General features: G+C 36.0%; 1 protein-coding gene across 8 annotated transcripts in view; it reads left to right on the plus strand.

Moving 5' to 3' along the window:
- MARCHF1 (membrane associated ring-CH-type finger 1) overlaps positions 1–19,600 on the plus strand; it is a 233,935-nt gene that overhangs the window by 95,933 nt on the left and 118,402 nt on the right. For 2 of the 8 annotated variants that reach the window (XM_039380518.1, XM_039380520.1), the window contains 2 exons: positions 7,512–7,621; positions 8,390–8,598. The exons of 3 other annotated variants lie outside the window; for them this stretch is intronic. In XM_039380518.1, the coding sequence (XP_039236452.1) occupies positions 8,500–8,598 (99 nt within the window). In that variant the 5' untranslated portion in view covers positions 7,512–7,621; positions 8,390–8,499. Of the gene's footprint in view, positions 1–7,511; positions 7,622–8,038; positions 8,126–8,389; positions 8,599–19,600 lie in introns of those variants that run through there. 3 more of the 8 variants (XM_039380521.1, XM_039380519.1, XM_039380517.1) reach the window with 3 other exon arrangements.

Consider the following 19,600-nt stretch of genomic DNA (forward strand, 5'->3'; position numbering starts at 1 on the left):
GACAAGAGGGAACAGGCAGAAACTGATGCACAGGAAGTTCCACCTGAACACAAGGAAGAACTTTTTCACTGTGCAGGTGGCTACGTACTGGAACAGATTGCCCAAAGAGGTTGTGGACTCTCCCTCAGTGGAGATATTCAACAACTATCTGGATGCAATCCTGTGCAATGTGCTCCAGGGTCTGAATCACAGAATATTCTGAATTGGAAGGGACCCACAAGGATCATTGAGTCCAACTCTTAAGTGAATGTCCCCTACAGGGATCAAACCTACAACATTGGCATTGTTGGCACCATGCTGGATGACCCTGATTGAGCGGGGAGGTTGAACCAGTCAACCCACTGCAGTCCCTTCCAACCTTACCCATTCTGTGCTTCTGTAAAGCAAATGATTCAAGAATGCGAAGTTTGTGTTTTTAAAATGGGTTAATGCTGTGGATGAACTGTAATATGAGTTAAAATGAATCTTGGTATCAGAATTCATTTAAGCTCTTTCATAGCATTAAAGAGAGGCATAATACATCTCACTCTTTATAGTCTTCTTAAAATTATGAAGCCAGGGCAATTTGTGGGTCAAAACCACCAGCAAATTTAAAATGAATTCTCCATCTCTATAATGTTAGTTTCCACAAATCCTTTCTAACTCTATACTGTTGTAATTTAATGGGATCCTTATCATACTAGCATTGAACTATCCTCTGAAGCAGTGGGAGAAGTTTCAAACCCAAACAACAAATGCAAACTGGACATAAGGTTAAAAACTCAGTTCAATATAGAAGAGTTCATTTTTCAAGGTATTGTCAATAACTCTGGTTACAGAATAGAATACTAAAAAAATAGAGAAGTTATATTTCTTGGAATATGAGTATTTAGCCAAAGATAAAATTTTGCTTATATGTTTCTGAAGGAAAGGAAGATAAAGGAGTCACAGCAGATGAAAATAGGAGGGAACTAACAATGTTTAAAAGCTTATAAGGTAGACATGTAAAATAAAGGCAAAAATACAGTATAATCAACAATAGACACCTGTAGGAAGTTGAGGAGAAATATCTTATAAAAAGTGGTTTGAATGAATATTCATTTGCATGTTTTAATTAATATCTTGCATTTTTCTTATCCCTTAAACATCCTGGCAGCTGAGATTCACAAAACAAATAATGCTTAGCAAACATCTTTATAGGCTTTCAGTATTCACACAGATGGACCTTTTATTTTTTGATCACAAATTGTGCATCTGTCTTTGTTCTTTATCAAATAATGATCCAGAGCACAGTTCATAGCATAATACTGTGCACCTGAATATCTGCATTAAAAATAAACAATCTTGGTCTTCCAGTCTAATATGTGGCTAGTAACAGAAGCAAATGAGTTAGCAAATGATTTTCTTTTATGCAGGTCTTTTATAACAGTTTCCCACTGTCTTCAAGTTCAGCTTCTCCTTGATGTTGGTGATCAGAATTTGAGAAGTAAAAGGTCTAGTATTTGAGGAAGTTATTGGTGTACTTTTTTTCAGGACTAAGAAGAATTGGAAATAACTTGTTTGGTGCACTCTGGAACTGTGTTTACATTCTTGCAGCTGATGATAACTAGCATTTTCCAGTCATCCTTTCATAAAGAAATACGCTGATCCTTACTATCAGTCTGTGCTCCTGGCTGCTACCTGAGTTCTTTTTCCTGTTCTACCAGTGCCATAACTCCTGCTTGTACTATTAAACTTCATGCTGTTTCTAATGCTCTCATCTGAAAGACTTGGACAAGTCTTCCAGCATTATGTCCTTGTCCTCCTGTGTTGATTGACAGCTTTGAAGGTTGGCCAAGAAGTTGAGTCCATTCTTAGCAAGCAACGCTGGAAGTCTTTTAAGATTAATGGTTCAGGTTTGCAGCGTTTAACCCGGAACTATGAGGGTGGATTCCACTGCTTGCTAAATTGTCATGTTTCTATCATAAAGACTGTTAACCACCTTATGATAGAGAGCTGTTTAAATACCTTTTTCATCTGTGTCATTAAGAAGTGGGAAATAATGGGAAAAATAGTGGGAAGTAATATTTTAGGTGGCAATATCTTTATTTACCCTCTATTCTGAAGAGGCACATGGACAACAGCATTTAAATTTTGTATGCTGGTGGAAATGGGCAGCTAGACAGCATGGCATGCAGATTAATTCCACCACTGCAAAACCAGGAATATAGTTTTATACAGTGTAATTTTATGAAATATTACTGCCTTTATATTGCTGAAGGTCAGCACTGTTTGTAAGCAAACTGATGTTTGAGAGGTTAATGTTTATCACAAAGGTAGATGTTCATCATACTTCAACTAGAGAAGTAATAGGACTTTTAAGTACTTGGGGGCATACACACAAGTTGCGTATTGCAAATCAGAATGAACATAGGATTCCTGTCTGTGTAGTGAGTAGGTAAGTGTCACTGCAGTATAAATATTTTTTTCAGTGGACACTGATAATTTCAGTTCTTTTGTAATGTAAATTCACTAACTACATGGTCTGCCCATTTTGCCTAAAAGTTGGTCATTGCCTTTTTTTGCTTATAAACAAAAAAAGCTCCAAGTAAACAAAAATTCTAAATGGGCTGTTCAAGTTACTGGCAGTTTGTAGAACTTTGCAAGTCTTCCCTTGTTACCTATTTCATGGGGACACTGTAGTGTGGTAAGTGAATAGTATGCTTGGTTTAATTTAAATAAACTTAGTGCACACACTACATTGGAGGCATCCGTGAAAATCTGTGTTTGGCAGTGAAAATCAGTTGGTTTTAATTCTGTTATCTAGGAGATAATGGAGATAATTTGTTTTAACTGCCCGGGGCAACATTTTATCCAATTTACCACCCTTCTTTTCATTTCTTATCTCACTTTTATCTAAGTTTCGGCTGGTTAAACTTTTATTTGAGGTACTGGTGATATTTTAATGCAGTCTCAGATATTAGTTTTTGATTTTTTAGCTTGCTTTTTGACTTGTACCCTTCCATGAACTTGACTTTTCTGATGTTCTAAAAATGTTCTAGGCTGTTCTACTTAGGCAATATATCTGCACAGAATATGCAAGTGGCAAATAGATTCTTCCATGTTTGCACTCACTTCTGTTTTAGCTTCTCCATGGAGGAGAAGATGACCTGTGCTTAGTAATGCTGTTGATGAAAGGATGTGTAATAATGTACAGTATCCTGTGAATAGCAACATAGAAAAATATCCAAAGACATTAGTTTGAAATTTTCAGTTGATTACTTAATACCTTTAATACACTTATACTGCTGTAACATGCTGTATTACATTACATGATAGTTCTCAGCACTTCAGTCAATTGTGAAGCTGAAGGAGGCAAAGGAAAAAGCCACCAAAACCTCCCTGAGGATCTAGTAACATGATGACAACATTCAAGTTTATACCAACTCCGTGTAGTATTTAAAGAGTGACTTCTGATATGACATCTCACAGCCATTCATTCTGATTTGTGAAGACTGCAAAATCTATTCACGTTTTTAAAATAACTTTTAATTGTTGCTTTTGATGAGGATTTACTTGAATATGAGTTCTACTGAAAACTTTTGCATTTCTGAGGCTCCTCCATTTGAAGTCAGCCCACAGTGCAGAACAGCATTTAGGACACACTTGTCCAGATGGCAGAGAAGAACAGGTTTTCCCATTCAGAGGAAAAGATACCTGAAATCTGCTGCTTTGGGATATTTGTGTTTGGCTAAAGATATCTTTCATATTTGCTGTAATTCCATGACTAACTTTGAACTGTAGTAACCTTAAAGGATGGGAGAAGATCTAAAGGAATTTTTCATTTTTCTGAAAACTCGTTTGGTTCTAGTGTCATGTAACTTCAGGATGCTGTGGAAACCCAGGGGATTGCTTTATATCAGTCCTGTTTGGTCCGCATTAGACTACTGCTAGCTGCACGTTTAATTTAAGTGTTAGAAGCTTCTGCAATTTAAAGTGACTGTCCTTCATCCTCGGTGATCGTTATCTAGTATGCATCTACTTCCACAGCTGCTGTAGTGTTCAGACTTTCTTCTTTGTATCTAAACTGTGATTATAAGACAAGCTATCCCTGTTAGATGGTAAAAGGAGCATAGTATATACAGTGTTTGTAGCTTTTCTGTTTAGTTTTTGAGGACAGTGAAACTCATTCCTAAATCTCAGGACTATAGACAATATGTCTGTAGCCTTTTGTATGTTGTATATTCATAGCCAATGTATCTTTTTGACAAATAATGTGGAGTCCAAGCTACCAACTTCTAAGTGTATTATGTCCACAATGATTTTTTTTTTTTAAATTCAAGATAGCTTTTGGCTGAAATATCATATGATAGGTAAACTACATCTTATCTAAACAGCATTTTATGTGAGCAAAAAAGAATTAGAATTACCTGTTTCTGATAGTGGTATTTGTGGAGGTAAACTTATTATGTTTTTCTTCAATTAAAGAATCTTGTAAAAATTTCAGATTCTGTAAGTGATGGCAACAAGGCAGAGATCTTATATATAAGCTCCCAGTGAACTGGCAATACACTAGTACATTGTTTCCTTGTAATTGTGTTAAAAAAGGGGTTGTATTGCTGTTTTTCATTCTCTCATTGACACTTGCATCACCATGGTTGAACCATTGACCATAGCTGATCAGATTCTCTTAGTTCGATGCAGTAGTCTTGTGTAAATGGGTATGGTGAGAAGATAATGTGCTCCTTATTAAATTAAAGTAAAAACATTGTGTGATTGTGTATGTATATAGGGTTACAATTCTTATCCCTTTTTGTTGTCAGATTCTTATGGAAATGCTTTCAGGAATGGTTTGTGCAGGGAATGCATGTGTCCTGAGTGTGAGAGAGCCATGGGGAAACGGAATAGGTGAAGAGGTTGCATGTGTTTCTGGCAAGAGCAGAAACATACATGGTGGTCTACAGCTAGGGAGCAGACTTACATTGTGAAACTCCCAACCTTAAAGGATGGGAGATCTGACGGTTCACAAAGTATGTACTGAAGGGAATGTGTTGGGTGACTAAAAACGAAGTTGGATCTCTTGGCTTATCTGAGTTGGGATTAGTAGGGTTTCAAACCATAAGCAAGAGGAGGAAGAGGTGACACTTCTCTCTTCTGTAGTTACTTACTTCAAGAACTGTGAATTATATTTCAAAATGGAAATCAGTTACTAATGCACATCCAACAATAGATCTCTTCTCTGACAATGTCATTTTCACCTGCTCCAGGTGACCAGTTCTCTTACGTCATTGTTATCTTCTTGAGACTAAAACCCTATCATGCTGCTTTGCAAGGCAGCTTCATACTTCACTGAGCAGTTGTCATGCAGTCCTTCGGGTGAGGCATGGCACTGAAATTATGGCTCTTTGGGTGGTATGTTTGCCAAAATTAGCATTCTTTAAATAGAACACCGCAGGCTGATCACCATGGGGAATGAGTGGAAATAGATATATTTTCTAATGAAAGAGGGTTGTGTGTGTGTATATAAAATCACTTTTTTTCCAACTTTGAAGTATGTTGGGACTCTGGGAGCTAAAAACACATTGTAAATTGAAATTGATAGTTTCATCGTTTCTTCAAGATGTGCTCTGATGTTGTACTGCTGTTCTGAGATCATGGGTGTATTAACACCTGTGCAAAAGTTTTACATTTTATAATTCTATCATAGTAAACTTGAAAAAGCAAAAGTTTTCCATTCCAAAGATGGAAAAGTTTAGTGAAAAATTATCCCAACTGCACCTCTGCCACTGACTTTTACAGTGTGCATTTGGATATGTCTCATATTTTCTAATAGCTTCATTATCATGAAGTAGTGGTACTCTCTGTATTTCTAGATATAGCAGTATGAGGCTTGGTTGTTTTTGCCACTTGTTTTAGCACTCGGACTAAGAGGAGCCATGTCCAGCATATGTACAGTGAAGGCAATTGCATATCAATTTAAAATCTGCACATGGTGAAGAAATGTAATTAGTGAAACAGTCAAGCAGAATGTGAACATGGACCTCCTTAATCTTAGAATATAGCCCTTGTTTTGGACTAGGGTTTTTTTTTGTTACATATGTATTAACGTTATAGGTTCACTCTGGGGGGAAAAGAGGGGCCACACGACTTCATAATTTTAAAAACAACTAAGCACATCACACCCTTTAAGGTATTTATTCTGCCTAAAACAGACATAGATGGGATTAAAGAGATTACTGGTTAACCTAGAAATCTCTGATTTAAATCTCAAGTTCATATGATTTATTGGCGCAGTATCAAAAGGCAGGTTGATTTTTTTTTTTTAAGCTTAACTAGACACAAAAGCATATATAAAGGAAAGTTCCATTTTAATACCACAAACCCACTACTTTTCTATCAATGTTTTTATCAAAGAGGTGAGTGATTATCATGACAAAGCAGAGCCAGGCTTAGGAATTCTTAATCTGGTTGTGCCTCAGAGGAAGGAAAAGAATTTTTCTGTAGCTTTAAAACTTTGTGTTAAACTGAAAAGGAACATTATAGTCAAATTTAAGATTAACAGTTAGACTTTGCCTGCCTGGTGTATGACATTTCTTGTCTTTGAATACTTCTGGAATAAATTTTTGACTTATCCCTGTCTGGGTAGAGTTGGAGCTTGTCTTTTTTTCTTTATTTATATTCAAAATTCAGAAAAATCTCCCTGTATACATTGGAACCTATTTAAACTTACATTCAAACTAATTTTGAAATTTAGGAGATGAAAAATGGAGTAAGCATGTAAAATACAACTAAAAATGTGTAAAGGGACTGTATAAATGGCAATAGACTTTATTTTTTGTAAATCTGTTCCATGACTGTGGATGTATATAATATATATATTTTATAAATATATAAATATAAAAATGCACAGAAATACACGTGTCTTGCAGCATCTGTAAACTCCTACTACAGATTATGTTTCTCTGTTAATGCATTTGGTAAACTCTTATATTACAGCGTGTCAATATACCTTAGTTTAGACCAGTGATGTAAAACTGAGATGACAGCATGAGCCAGATCCCAATTTATCTCAGGCTAGTCCCTTGTAAGCACTATTAACTCAGACTGAGAAATAATAACTAAAGTAGTGGAGTAGTGAATCAACAGTATTTTAAATCCTTCCCACATGGCTTTGTAATAGAATCCAGGCTGTATATAATGCTATTATTTCTTGTTAGAATTCCAAGTGCTACTGTGTACAGCTAGAAATTATTTAAATCAAGGCTTGATAATGTTTTTTTTCTTTAACTGACATATTAAAACATTGTTGGTGTTTGCTCTGGGTGGTTTTTTTTTCCATTTCATTCGTGTTATTTATACAGTGCTAAGAATTTGACTTCTGATGTATTAATTTCTTTACTATTTTTAATCAAAATCAATTTTGCTGGCATTTCTAATGCTTGTCAAGAATAATAAAATTTTTAAGGAAGCCTAAATGTTAAGAGTTTCCTTTCTTCATATCCATTTTTGTAATACAGCACCTGGGATATTCTTCTATTATTTTGCATTTTAAGGGGGGAGAGATGCTGAAACAGTTTTTCTGGGTGTTCTGCTTCTTGTTAACTGAGAGAACTGAAGTTGTTGGGAGGGAGAAGCTCACATAAATGACATTCCCAGAGCGCGTGTGAGTACTGTAAAGGCACGTGTGTGTCTGCCTTTGGCTTGCCCTGCTGAGCTGGCTTCTCGTGATGTCTCGGGAAAAGACAAGTGCAGCAAAGGGTTAACGTTTTACTATCAACCTCAGAAAGGCACATTTGCAATCCCTCCCAGTCTTGTCTTCCTTTTTACACCTCATTTGCTCACCGCTGCTATTCACTTCAAGGCAGATCCTTTGACCTAAGCAGATTATTGTAGACGCATGAAGGACACAGCAAGCTATCCTGTGCTTTTAAAGGAGGAGATTTTGGCTCCAAAATAGGACACTAAGCTTTTCAGCCTTCTGCTGCTGTACCTAGTCAGCACGAGGCGGTGTCTGGGGGTGCTTAGTGGACTCCTGTGGAATCGGATGGAAAACAAAAGCAGAAGTGGCAGCTGCTGCAAATGTGGGAGCCTGTGCCGTTAGTGGGAAGCGATTGCTAATAAAGGCCTGCGAGACCCGGGTTTCCTTGGTTTCCATGACAGTTATTAGGTAACACAGAAATTGAATTGTCTCCCACAGTGCTCCTGGGGGATAGTGGTGTGAGGGGGTGCTCCAGGGACACAGACTTGCAGCAACTCATCACTCTAAGCATGTGAAACTCTCTGGATTGTTGCGCCTTACTTCTTTGTTTGCTGTGTCTCATTTGTGTTTGCAATTTTCTCTGCTTTGCTGCTTTTTTTCTTTTTCTTTTGATGGAAGACCCTGGCATATGCTATACCATTTCTCAAATAATATTTTCCCCTTTTTATTTAGAGCTGAGCTTGGCAAAGAAAGGATATGAACAATTATACAGGTGGGCTACTCGGGGGGAGTGAAGATATAAGGCATCCAAACAGGTACTGGCAACCTGCAGCACTGTAAAAATGCCCCTCCAGCAGATTTCTGTAGTTCCAGCACGGGAGACTGCCAGCAATGGGAGAAGTTCAATGGGCACAAACAAAGAGAAGAGCAAGGAAGTCGAGGTAAGAGGAAGGTTTTGATTTGCTATGGTAGGACAAGTCTGCCTTTGGTAGCCAGTAGGTTTGGCCGCTCAGCAGGATGCAGTGTGCTGGAGCATTGCACAGTACACATGGGTGCAGCTTTAGCACACTGCAGCAAGATTCTGTGATAGCATCGTGTCAGCATTACAGAAAGAAGGAGCCTATTTTAAAAACAAAATAAATCCATGAAGGAAGTTGGAAACTGGTTTAGGGGGTTCTAACAATTTCGTTTAAGTGCTTGCAGCCTGCTAGTACTGACAGTCACTGTTCCTATAAGCTGTAAAGTAGCAGTTTCTTTATAACAAGTTGGATGAAAAAGTAGTTTTAGTAAAATTCCTATCTCTGCTTAAAATCAACAAAAATACCATTCTAAAGCTTGTCTTTCTAATACACGTGTTATTCATAGGAAACATAGGCTTGAGCTCTATGACTTAGTCTTTTTACAGGCATCAGTGTTTAGATTTTTATCCCTTGACTGACTTTCTTTGATTCATAAACATACAAAAGTGTTGTTTTATCAGTAAATATCATATCCTGTTGTCTCTCAGTTAAGAAGAAACTTTAGATTTGTATTGTATTACTGGTTCGTAGAAAAAAATACAGAAAATCTGTATAATTTTAGTGGTATTTTTACCTACCTGTTGGAATCTCTTTTGCTACGTATAGATTAAACATGCATTGTGCAAGACCAAAAAAAAAAAAAAAAAAGACATCCCTTCCAATCCCAAAACATAAGTAGTCTGTTTGTAGATGTAGCAGTAAATGTATATAACATAGACATCTGCTTTTTACGGACATGTTTCTTGTCTCTATGTTTTTCTTTTCCTCTCAGTGTATGGAAAATAAGGAACTATTGGGAAAACAAACATGATGTCTTTTAAGTATTGTCTGAGAGACTGTGACAAACTGCATCCCCGAAAGGAGTCTTTGTGTTTGTGTGACATAGTTTGCAGGAAATTGTTAAGTTCAACAGATGGTTGATATTTGTAACAGGTCTGTGTTTGTGGAAAAGCATTGGGTCTTGTTTTTTTTTTTAATTTGAGATAATTTTTTTTCCCAACATTTGACTATAAAAAGTTCACTGAATATGATTATTCTGTTTTTTGTTTGAGCACTTCTGTATAAGCAGCATCCTTCCCTAGAAGTACTCTCCAGTTGTTTACTGATAGCATTATCATCAGAGTTTCTAATGTTTTGAGATTTGTGTCCTAAAATGGAAAACTTTTGCTTTTTTTTTTATTCTTTTGTTGACTGGTTAAAGATGAAGGTTCAGGTGGAAACTGTATTAAGACTTGGGGCGCGAAAAGCGGAAATATACAATGTTACTTGGCTTAAAATTGCTCTCTGAGATTCTTGTTTTAATTTGATCATTGGAATTAACTGAAGAATACATGCAACATTCACTCTGTTCAGATAAGTGTGGTTGTTAATTTAGGGGGTGGAGGAAGTGCGGAGCTTCTGCATTGTAAGAATCATCTCATGCACTTTTCTGGGTTTTTTTTCGTGTGAGGGCTGGTTTGCATCATTTCAGCAAGACTCCAGTGTCTCGGAAAACAAAGTTTCTTCTTGAATGTTGTGGAAGTCATATACCAGAAATTATCAAAATGGTATGGATAATGAAGTTCATGAAAGTTCTCATCTAAAATTAATATAAGAAGTACCAAACACCAACCTAAAAAACTCGCAACCAAACTTCAAGTACGTGGTACTCTTTGCTAAACTGCTTTCTGCTGGGCAGAGCCTAATCATACTGCTTGAATATGTGCTCATCCCTTAAGGTTTATGGCTGGAATTTATACAGTGTAAAAATCCCTAATGTTGATAGAGATTGTAGAGCGGTAGAGACTAATGTTTTTCACATAATATCTGCAATTTATGTAAATTATGATGTTCAGGTTTGTTTTATGGATGTAGTGTGGGAGTAGTGAACCAGCCTTTTTATTGGCTAAACAGAGATTGCTCAGGCTTATGTAGATGGTCTTTTATCTCAGCAAATCCTGCACAGCATGGTCCTCACAAAGGGAAACTTCCTTGCTGGTACTCAGTGTTTGTATCTCTGTTGGTGAGGGTCTTCTGGGTTCATGGTATCCACTGCTGTTGTTTCTGCAAGTACCTGCTTCCTCTGCTTTTCCATTACAAGCTTTCTGAGGTGGAGGCTAAATAAAGTAGTTAAATGGGCCTCTAGCTGAGAGCATCAAGCTGGTTCAGGTTCAGGAAGACACGAACAAAGGAAATGTCTGAAAGGTCTTCCAGTTGCTAGGATAACAATTGTTAGGATTGTATGCCAAATTCTGTTGCTGCCAAAGAATTTTATATGATGTCCATACAACAGCATTAAAATTAATGAAGAGTTCATCTTCTGCCTAATTGCAGAGCTTGCTGCAGTGAACTATTTCCAGGTTCATGGTGAATTACATAAATCTCCCTGACTTAATCATATACAACTGAGGTTCTTAATGATGCAACTCATTCTGTAATGCTTTTCTGTCATTTTTAGATGCTCATAGACATGCTTTATCTGAAGGTTTTAATGTGTGTCTCTGCACACTTATAGATAATTGCCAAACATTGGTCTATCATTAAGAATATTAATTGTGGTACTGATTTGGAGCCACAAGTGCCCATAAAGAATATCTGACCAATATTAGGACTAGAGGTGTGATAATGGCTAGACAGAGCTTTTACAGACAATCTTTCTATGCGGTATCCTTTGTGGGAGCAAAAACTTTACTGCAGTCTGTTCCTACAATTTTTGAGTGATTTGCCTCAGTAACTAGCAGAAGTTGTACCTAACCATGGAATTTACATCAGATTTAACTATAGAGCCTCTTTGAATATAGTCTGAAGATGAGGTAGGTTTTTTCCATAATGAAGCAATGAAAATGCTTAGGTGTTGAATAATCTGTTGCAGCAGCTGTGCACTACATTTCAATATGCAGGTATAATCTTTTGCTTGTTTGTTTCGCTGATTTTGGAAAAACTTAAGAGTCATTAGTGCTACTTGTTTTACCTCAAACATTTAAGTGAACAGGCTATCTTTCTTATTCTTTTAGTAATGCAGTTGGAAAAGATTGTTGCAGAAATGAAGTATAGAGTGCATTCACAACATGATGTGGGCTTTGTTTTTTTTTATTCAGTAATTAATTCAGCTTTCTTCAATATTTGAGAAATATCATCACTTTATAGTGAAGTGTAGAATTATGTTTCTGTGACAAAGAAAAACACTTGGGTGTCTGTTTTCAGAAGACTTTACTAATAGAACTGTTGTTCAGAGTGAATCAGGTCAAATTATGTCATCAGGACTCCAAATCTAGTTATAGTTTTGAAAACATAGACTTCAGTGCCTTGAGACCAGGGCCATATCAATATATGACTCCTATTTTATATATATATAGTATTTAAACAGTTATGTTGAATTTCTAGTTGATTTTCTCCACTGTGATAAAAGAGGAGAAAGAAATGTATATGATTCCTCAAGAACATTGCTTGATGATATGCCTGCTGTGGCTGATAGTTTTATTATTTGCTTGTGAGCATACACGGTGATGTTCATAAAGTAGCCTCTGTTTACATTGTCTTGCGTATGTATGAGCATGGATTATTATTCTCAAGTGTGTTAAGTACAGACAGAAAATTTCATATAGTGAGAAAATTGAACAGGGCAAGTGAGTGAAGGTTAAGCAAAAATACTACATAACACTAACCAAGAGTTTCCAAGGGTCATAGGATAAACTGCCATGACTACTGTGGAAAAATAAACTTTAATGTTGTATACTCAGAATGTAAAAGCCAACAATTGATGTCATGATATGGGAGAGAAGATACTCCTTGCTGCCAAACTAAATTTATAGACACTACACCTTTTCAGCTTAACCAGTTTTCACTATGTGGTACTGGAAAATTTACATGTTGTTTTTAAAAGGATTAGTACAGTGAACTCTTGTCCATCAGAAGGAAAAATTAGATCTGTTTATCTGAGTCTAATAATTTCAGAGTACAAGATACTTGAATAAAAACCACAGTGACAGAATCAGTCAGTCTCGATTTGGTTATCTTGCAAGATTTTCATTAGAAGAAAAGAAAAAAAAGGCCTTTTTAGTATGGCTTTTGGACACATTCATATGGTGATATGACTTGCTTGTTATAGTGATGAGTCTTATTCTGTTGCCCCTAAACCAAACCAAATATCCTAAAGATGTTACAGAATTTGATATTCTGTAGTTACTATTAACAAGTAATAACTTAACCATATTATTGTTGCTTTACTTTTAGTTTTGATTCGTTGCTCATAAGTTACTGGTAAATGGTTTTTTACTTACACCTACTGTGTTTCTGTAGTTTTAATATATTTCCTTGTTCTGGCAGAGGTGATGAGGACTGTAAATTTCCTTCACAGAACTTCATACAATGTAGTAAGATGCAAGAAGGAATCCTCACTCCAATGTTTATTGTACTTTGACGTGAAATTGAGTTCTGCAGTCTGCACAGTTTTGTGCTGTGAAAGAAATATTGGACCTCTGTGTGTTCTTCAGCAGTGTTTTCAGGTTTTTGCCATCTCAAAGGCAGCAAGAAAGCAAGAGACCTGCAACTTTGGAGGCTTTAAATGTTACCAGGGAAATACTTTGACATTTATGGAGGGAGTATGGTAAATTAGATTTGAATTTCATGATTTTGCTGTAGTGTTTGTACCTTTAAAAAAAGTAAAGAAAGAAAGAATGTGTTACTCAAAATGATGTGTGCTCATTTATTGTGGAAAGCATGCATTTTTTTTTGTAAGCAGATCTTCAAGTCAAAATTGAAACTGAAAACTCAATTTTTTGAGTAACTGTTAACATTTCTTTTAAACACCAGACTAGAGTTTCTGCTAAGGTTTACCTTTAAGCCTGTAAATAGTTTAGGGGATATTGACATGTTTTTTTAAAGGAGGAAGCAGTAGCTAAATGCTCTTGGTGGGAATTGTGTTATATTTACCTATGTTATCTCACTTGTTCCTTACTTAATTTTGAATAGATGTAATGATAGATGAAATACTTTTAAAGGCATACACTTCTTGTGTGATACAAAGAAAATAGTGTTTATATATTTCTATTAAATGATTTTCATGTTATTTGTGTTTTTTAGGGTTATATTAGGGTTTTTTGTTGTGGTTATTTTTTGTTTGGTTGGTTTGATTTTATTTTTTTTTTTAGATAAGGAGGCATAATATTTAGTGTAGTTAAAAATGTTAGTGACTTTGATCACTTTACCAAAGGGTGAAAATAGAATAATTCCTGATATGTAAAAATGTCACTTATACCAAGACATGTGATACAAGGAATAAAAGTCTTAGAATTGCAGGATACTGATGAAATTACGCTTAAGCCAGATAGATGGTTTTGATTTTGTGGCTGATTATCGTACAATCTCAAAGTTTCTTAGGTATAAATTAGGTATAATTTAATAGATAAATAGATACAGTTGGATTTTTTCCTACAGGAAGGGTAAGGATGTTTGTTTTCAAAGACAGATGCTTGAAAACAGTCATATAATTACAGTCTCTTTAGGAAGTATAGTTTTTTATTCAACAAGAGATATGGGGGAGAATGGAGAGGGGAAGCTCTAGCATATGAATCAGATTACTAATGTACTCTGGCATGTATTGCTCTTCCTTCATAGTTTTTTTAATTTAAAGCTCATTTTGGTCTTGATGTCACATGAAATTTATGACAAAATCGCTAATCCTGTTTATTGTCAATCGATTGGTATTTCTCAAAAGGGAGGTTATTTTCCTTTTCTTGACATGACCATGGTTTGGACTTCTATGCTATGTTTGCATGGAAATCCCATTTTATCTGCAGTTATAAGACACTGCTTCCTGGTGAAGTTTTTATGTATTTTTTTTGGTGATATATTGCTTTTGTGTTCAGTGGTTGAAGTTCTCCCAAAGTACAGAGGAGTAAGTAAGTAAGTAAATTCGACTGAGGCTTACTTAGTTATCTTTAAGATGCTTTAGAAAATTAAGTTCTTTATCAGTAAGTCTTCTGACCCCTGTTTGGGAACTTTATTATTTTGATCTACCATGTGATTCTTATGACAAGCAATTTCATGACAGTGAGAGAAATGACAAATGTGACCTAATACAGGCTAGATTTTTTCTAATAATTTTGGGTCCTTGTTCCTTTTTAATATTTCTGTGAATAAAAAACATTGCTACCCATAAGAAAATAAGAGATTGCTTGCTGTGCTTTTATTAGCATGCTTTGGGATATATTTTCCCAGTTTGAATTTCTGTGTATTGACTATGCATCAAATACAAGTATTGATTTTAAAATTGATCTTTTCACAGATAAAGGATTTGAAGCTTAAGATTCCGTATCTCAGTAGCCTTATGCCTCTTTATGTTTGTAGCCAATGCTTACAGTCTGCTGGTGCATGTCTTATGATGCTGCTGAAGTTTAACTACAAGTCTCATGAAGAGAGCTCTCATAATTCCTTTTATCTCTGGAATTCCCAGTTCCAGTAAATTGAAAGTTTGTGCTTGTGTTTGTATTTTCCCTCTCCTACTCTAAAATGGCTCTGAGTTTAAAATATTAGGCTTCAGATTTCATTTAATTTGGTTTTCTTTCTAACGTTATTAGAAACATCAGCTCTATGTTATTAATTAATGTTATTAAACATCAGCTGTTTCACATTATAGGATGGGATGATTTAACTTTAATAAGAAGATAGAGGATGGTTCTCAGCCTACTTTAAAGTATTAGTAGATGTTTCAACTCTTCTTCTAGGCTTTGAATACACAAGACTCATGATTTCATTTCCCCATCACTGCTATCTTTTAAAATTGTCACAACAGGAACAGTCTGTGTAGACAGTAGAAGCATTTACTTGTTTAGAATACGTTATTCTACTGTATTCATGTTGTGGAATGAAACTTTTCAGTCATTAGCATGATGTCTATACCTTCATTTGTCTCAGTTATTAGCCAAATGTGCTCAGCTATGTAGTCATAGGATTATGTGAATATAGAAGGTTGGGACTATTTTAGTGTCAATAATAAGAAAATTGTCTCTTGGAGCAATTAGATGATTGTCTGCATCCATTGACATGTGATCCAAAGGAAACCCTTTTAGTTTACTCACTAAATGAATTTGAGATTACAGCTGTATTTTACAGCACCATCATCCTGAAAAGTTTAAAGTAGTTACAGTAATGTCTTATTGATTTTAAAGAAGTGTTTGTCTTATTAGAGAGATTTGTTCTATAGTGGCAGTCCAAATAAAAGAAAAACCCATGCTGTCATCATTTCTCTTAAGGAATCGCAGTTGCAGATGCTTAAAGGGAGAATTTTCCATTCTGTACTGTATCATTACTGCAGTAGCCTGTTGCACCGGCTTTGTTGGTTTGTGGGGAATGAAGATACAGCTAGCACTTCAGCCCCTTATTGCTCCTTATAGTTCTGGGCAAGAAATCAGAAACCATCATTTCAGTATGGGATGTAAATGTCAAGTACGTGGTGCAAGAACAAAATGAAGTATAGGTAAGGGTCAGACAGCAATACTGTGTTAGTATTGCTGCATTGACTATATTCCTTCCCTTTACTTCAGACACTCTCTTTCTTTGAGAGAAAAATAAAATGCTGCTGATCGCTTGACTTCTCCAGTGGTATGCAAATCGTTATTACAGTGCAAATGGTTAATTGGACAAATCTTGTGAAAATAGTGCATTTTGTTGGTGAAATACGTTCTGAAGACGTGTTTCACTTTTTGACAGTGAACCCTGCAGTGCTGGTGAGTAGGGACCAAGATGTCTGAGTATACTATATCACATGATGGATGCAACTAGAAATGGTTGTGCTTAGGCAACATACATGACCCAAAGAGGAGTTGGTAACTTTGTAGACTGTGTGCCTGGAAGGACACTATCTGCAGTGCTGGGTGAGAGAGTGAAAGGTGCTGGAATTGCGTGGGACAGTGATTGCATGACTGTTGTGAAAGCTTTACTGCTCTCCCGGTTTTCTGACCACTTCAGACTTTTGAGCTGAATACAAGAGACCAGACACAGGTGGGAATGTGGATTGGCTTTTCCGAGCCCTGTGTCAGGGCTGTAACACTGTTACTGATGGGAAGCTACCGGAATGCCTGTTAAGACCCTCTGATGCTGCTGCAGTAGTCTCCTCCAGTGAGGAGAGGAGGTCACAGCATGCACAGGGCAGTGCCACTGTGAGCTCAGCCTATCTGCGTGCTGTGCCTGAAATCTGTTTCAAGACTCATTAGTGAGGAATCCCCTCTGTAGCCACTGTCTGCAGGTAGTGTGCTTTGGCCCTCCTGAGCCACAGTGAAAGTACTGAATGCTGGTTCGTTGATGGTCTTCTTCATAGGATCCATGGGCAACCATTTAATGCATGAAAATAGTCGTATTTTTATGGTAGTTTTGCAGCTGTATTTCTTCCCCCTCCCTCCATCACCCATAAATGCCGTTATTTGAGTCATTAGAGCAATGTCCATCTAAATTATAGTCCACTTAAATTTAATGGACACCTCACAGCGCTCTGACTTTGGTTCTAATTCCAGATGTATTTTTCTGTGCTTTCATTTTTCTCTTCTGAAATTTGTGTGGCACTGCTCCTTCTGCTTTCATAGAACATTATGAAATCCCATTTTCTAAGGGATATGAATGTGATGTGTTGTGTTGTTTCCTGTAGGTGGATCCTGTAGGTAAAAAGTTTCCATGGAAACAATAAGCCCTTCAGCTTTTACCGTTTCCACCTAATCATGAAAGTTCTGTGCATACAGTGCAGCTTGGATCAGCTTACTTCTCATGTGGAGGTTCCTTGCTTTTTGCCATTTTAAGCTTTGTTTAAAATACAAATGTTAATCACTTATCTCTTGTGCATGTGTTGAGTATGGTTGAGAATTTGGACTTCTTGTTTCATTGTCCATTTATAATTTTTGAATATTATCTCATAAGAACTAAAAATTGTAACTTAGAAGAGGTTGGAAGAATAATAGTAGAATTTGATGCAGAACTGTTGAATCATAAATAACATATCACTTGGTATTTGTGGCCTCCAGGATATAGCTTGTCATTCTTGAAATTTTTAGTGCCTGTTTGATCGTATGAGTGTTTGAGGATTTTTTTCTTCAATAATACAGCCTTTATTTTGTATGATTTATGTGACCATGAATCATGTTACTGCTCTTCTGTGTTTTTAGCAGACAGGTGGACGGACAGTTTAATATTCCATAAATTATTTCAAGGTTCTGGTTTTCCAATCAGGCTCACAGTATTCCTTTCTGATAAAACAAAAAACTCAGTAGACTGGTCAGGATAGTGCAATGCCAAATGTACATGGAGTTAAAAAGAATAACCATATAAAAAATTATGGGCTCCAAGGTTGTCATTCAGAATTGTCTGCTTCAAAACATTGCAAACTGAAAAAAGAGTCAAACCATTCAGAATGTTTTGCATATTTTCACAGATTGCGTTATCAAGCTTTTTCTCTGCAATCGTAATTGCAAGACAGTGGCTTCTAAGAGAAATTTGGCATTCTTGCTTAATAACATGACTTAAAAATGAGCATTGCAGTCTTTACTTGCAGAGGTGTCGTAGTCTCAGTGTCTGCCACCAGCCAACCTGGACAGAAGATTTTGAATTAAATTGAGATCTTAATATAGAACTCCCTACTTCTGAATTGCTGCTGTCTGGGTGTTACAGGAGAAATATGACAGAATCAATTTTCTCTCTGAAGCTAATGTAACCATTATTGTCAAATAGCTAAGCTTAAATAAATAGATTATGACATAACTGGGAATAGCTACTCTGCTGCTGCTATTTGCAGTTAAGTCCACAATGCTGCCATACACAAGTGATGGACCTGTTCTATAACACCTTGGGGTACCATTTTAGTGTCTGTTCTGAAAAAGGTCATTAACCTACAGCATTTTGTTAACCTAATTTTTTCCTGAATTAGGGGAAAATGTAAAGATCTGATGATTGTATTTTTGATTAATAAAATGTTTTCTGATAAAATGATTACCCCAATTCATACAGATATCTCTGTATGGTAACTTGATGTGCAGGTACGTTAAATGCAGGTTAAATGTGTCTGACTAAAGTTTAACTGAGCTCTTCCATGTGACATCTTTTTTTTCTTGTTTGTTTTTTTCCTTGGAAGCCCTACGTTAAGACTTGATACTTCCTAGTGTGCACAAGCATATTCTGTTTGCCACTCACTTTCTGGCAGAATAATGTTTGGCACTGGGTAGAATTGGAAGGGCGGAACTCTTAAGAACCAAATGCTGTACTTCTACTAGTAGTGAAGTATTACTCTGTTCAAAATAAAACCAAGCAAACCCTGCTGATGTTCTAGCTCTTCTATGAAGTGATTAGTCAAATTATACCTAGCATTTAAATCAAACATTTAGACTGCAAAGTTTTATATCTCCTTACATTTATATCTCTTTACAATCTGATAACCAAGATTTTGGTGACACTGAAAATAACAATGTAATATTATATGTCACATAAGTTTAAGTGGCATTATGTGACATAATAGCATGTCTGAGTTCTCACACTTGTAGTGCAAATACCTATTCCCAATTTTATGCTACTTCAGTTTAATGAGAGAAAAACTAAATGGTATTTCTTTGGTCATAACTCTGCCTGGATTGCTGCTAAGATTTTTAATGCTGAATTACTGTTTCAGATATGATTTATAGAAACAAACTCATTGTCCTTCCCATGATGAAGAAGAAAAAACCCTTATATTATTTGCTTTGCATATTGCTCTGTGTGGTGGGGGATTCTTAGTTGTTAATTGTGCTGTCTTTTATAGTCTAGATTGACTGCTGGAGCTATGTTCAATATATTGTCTGAGTAATTGGTCTTTTTTTTAAACAAAGGCTTTTTTTAAAAAATCTTAACATGTTTATTTATTAAGAAAATTAAAAAATTGCAACTTATTATGTGCAGAAGACTAATTCTGAAAAAAGGTTGTGTCATGTGG

This window comes from Pipra filicauda, unplaced genomic scaffold (assembly GCF_003945595.2).
Source record: "Pipra filicauda isolate LSUMZ 115617 unplaced genomic scaffold, ASM394559v2 scaffold196_size3971931_pilon, whole genome shotgun sequence".
NCBI lineage: Eukaryota > Metazoa > Chordata > Aves > Passeriformes > Pipridae > Pipra > Pipra filicauda.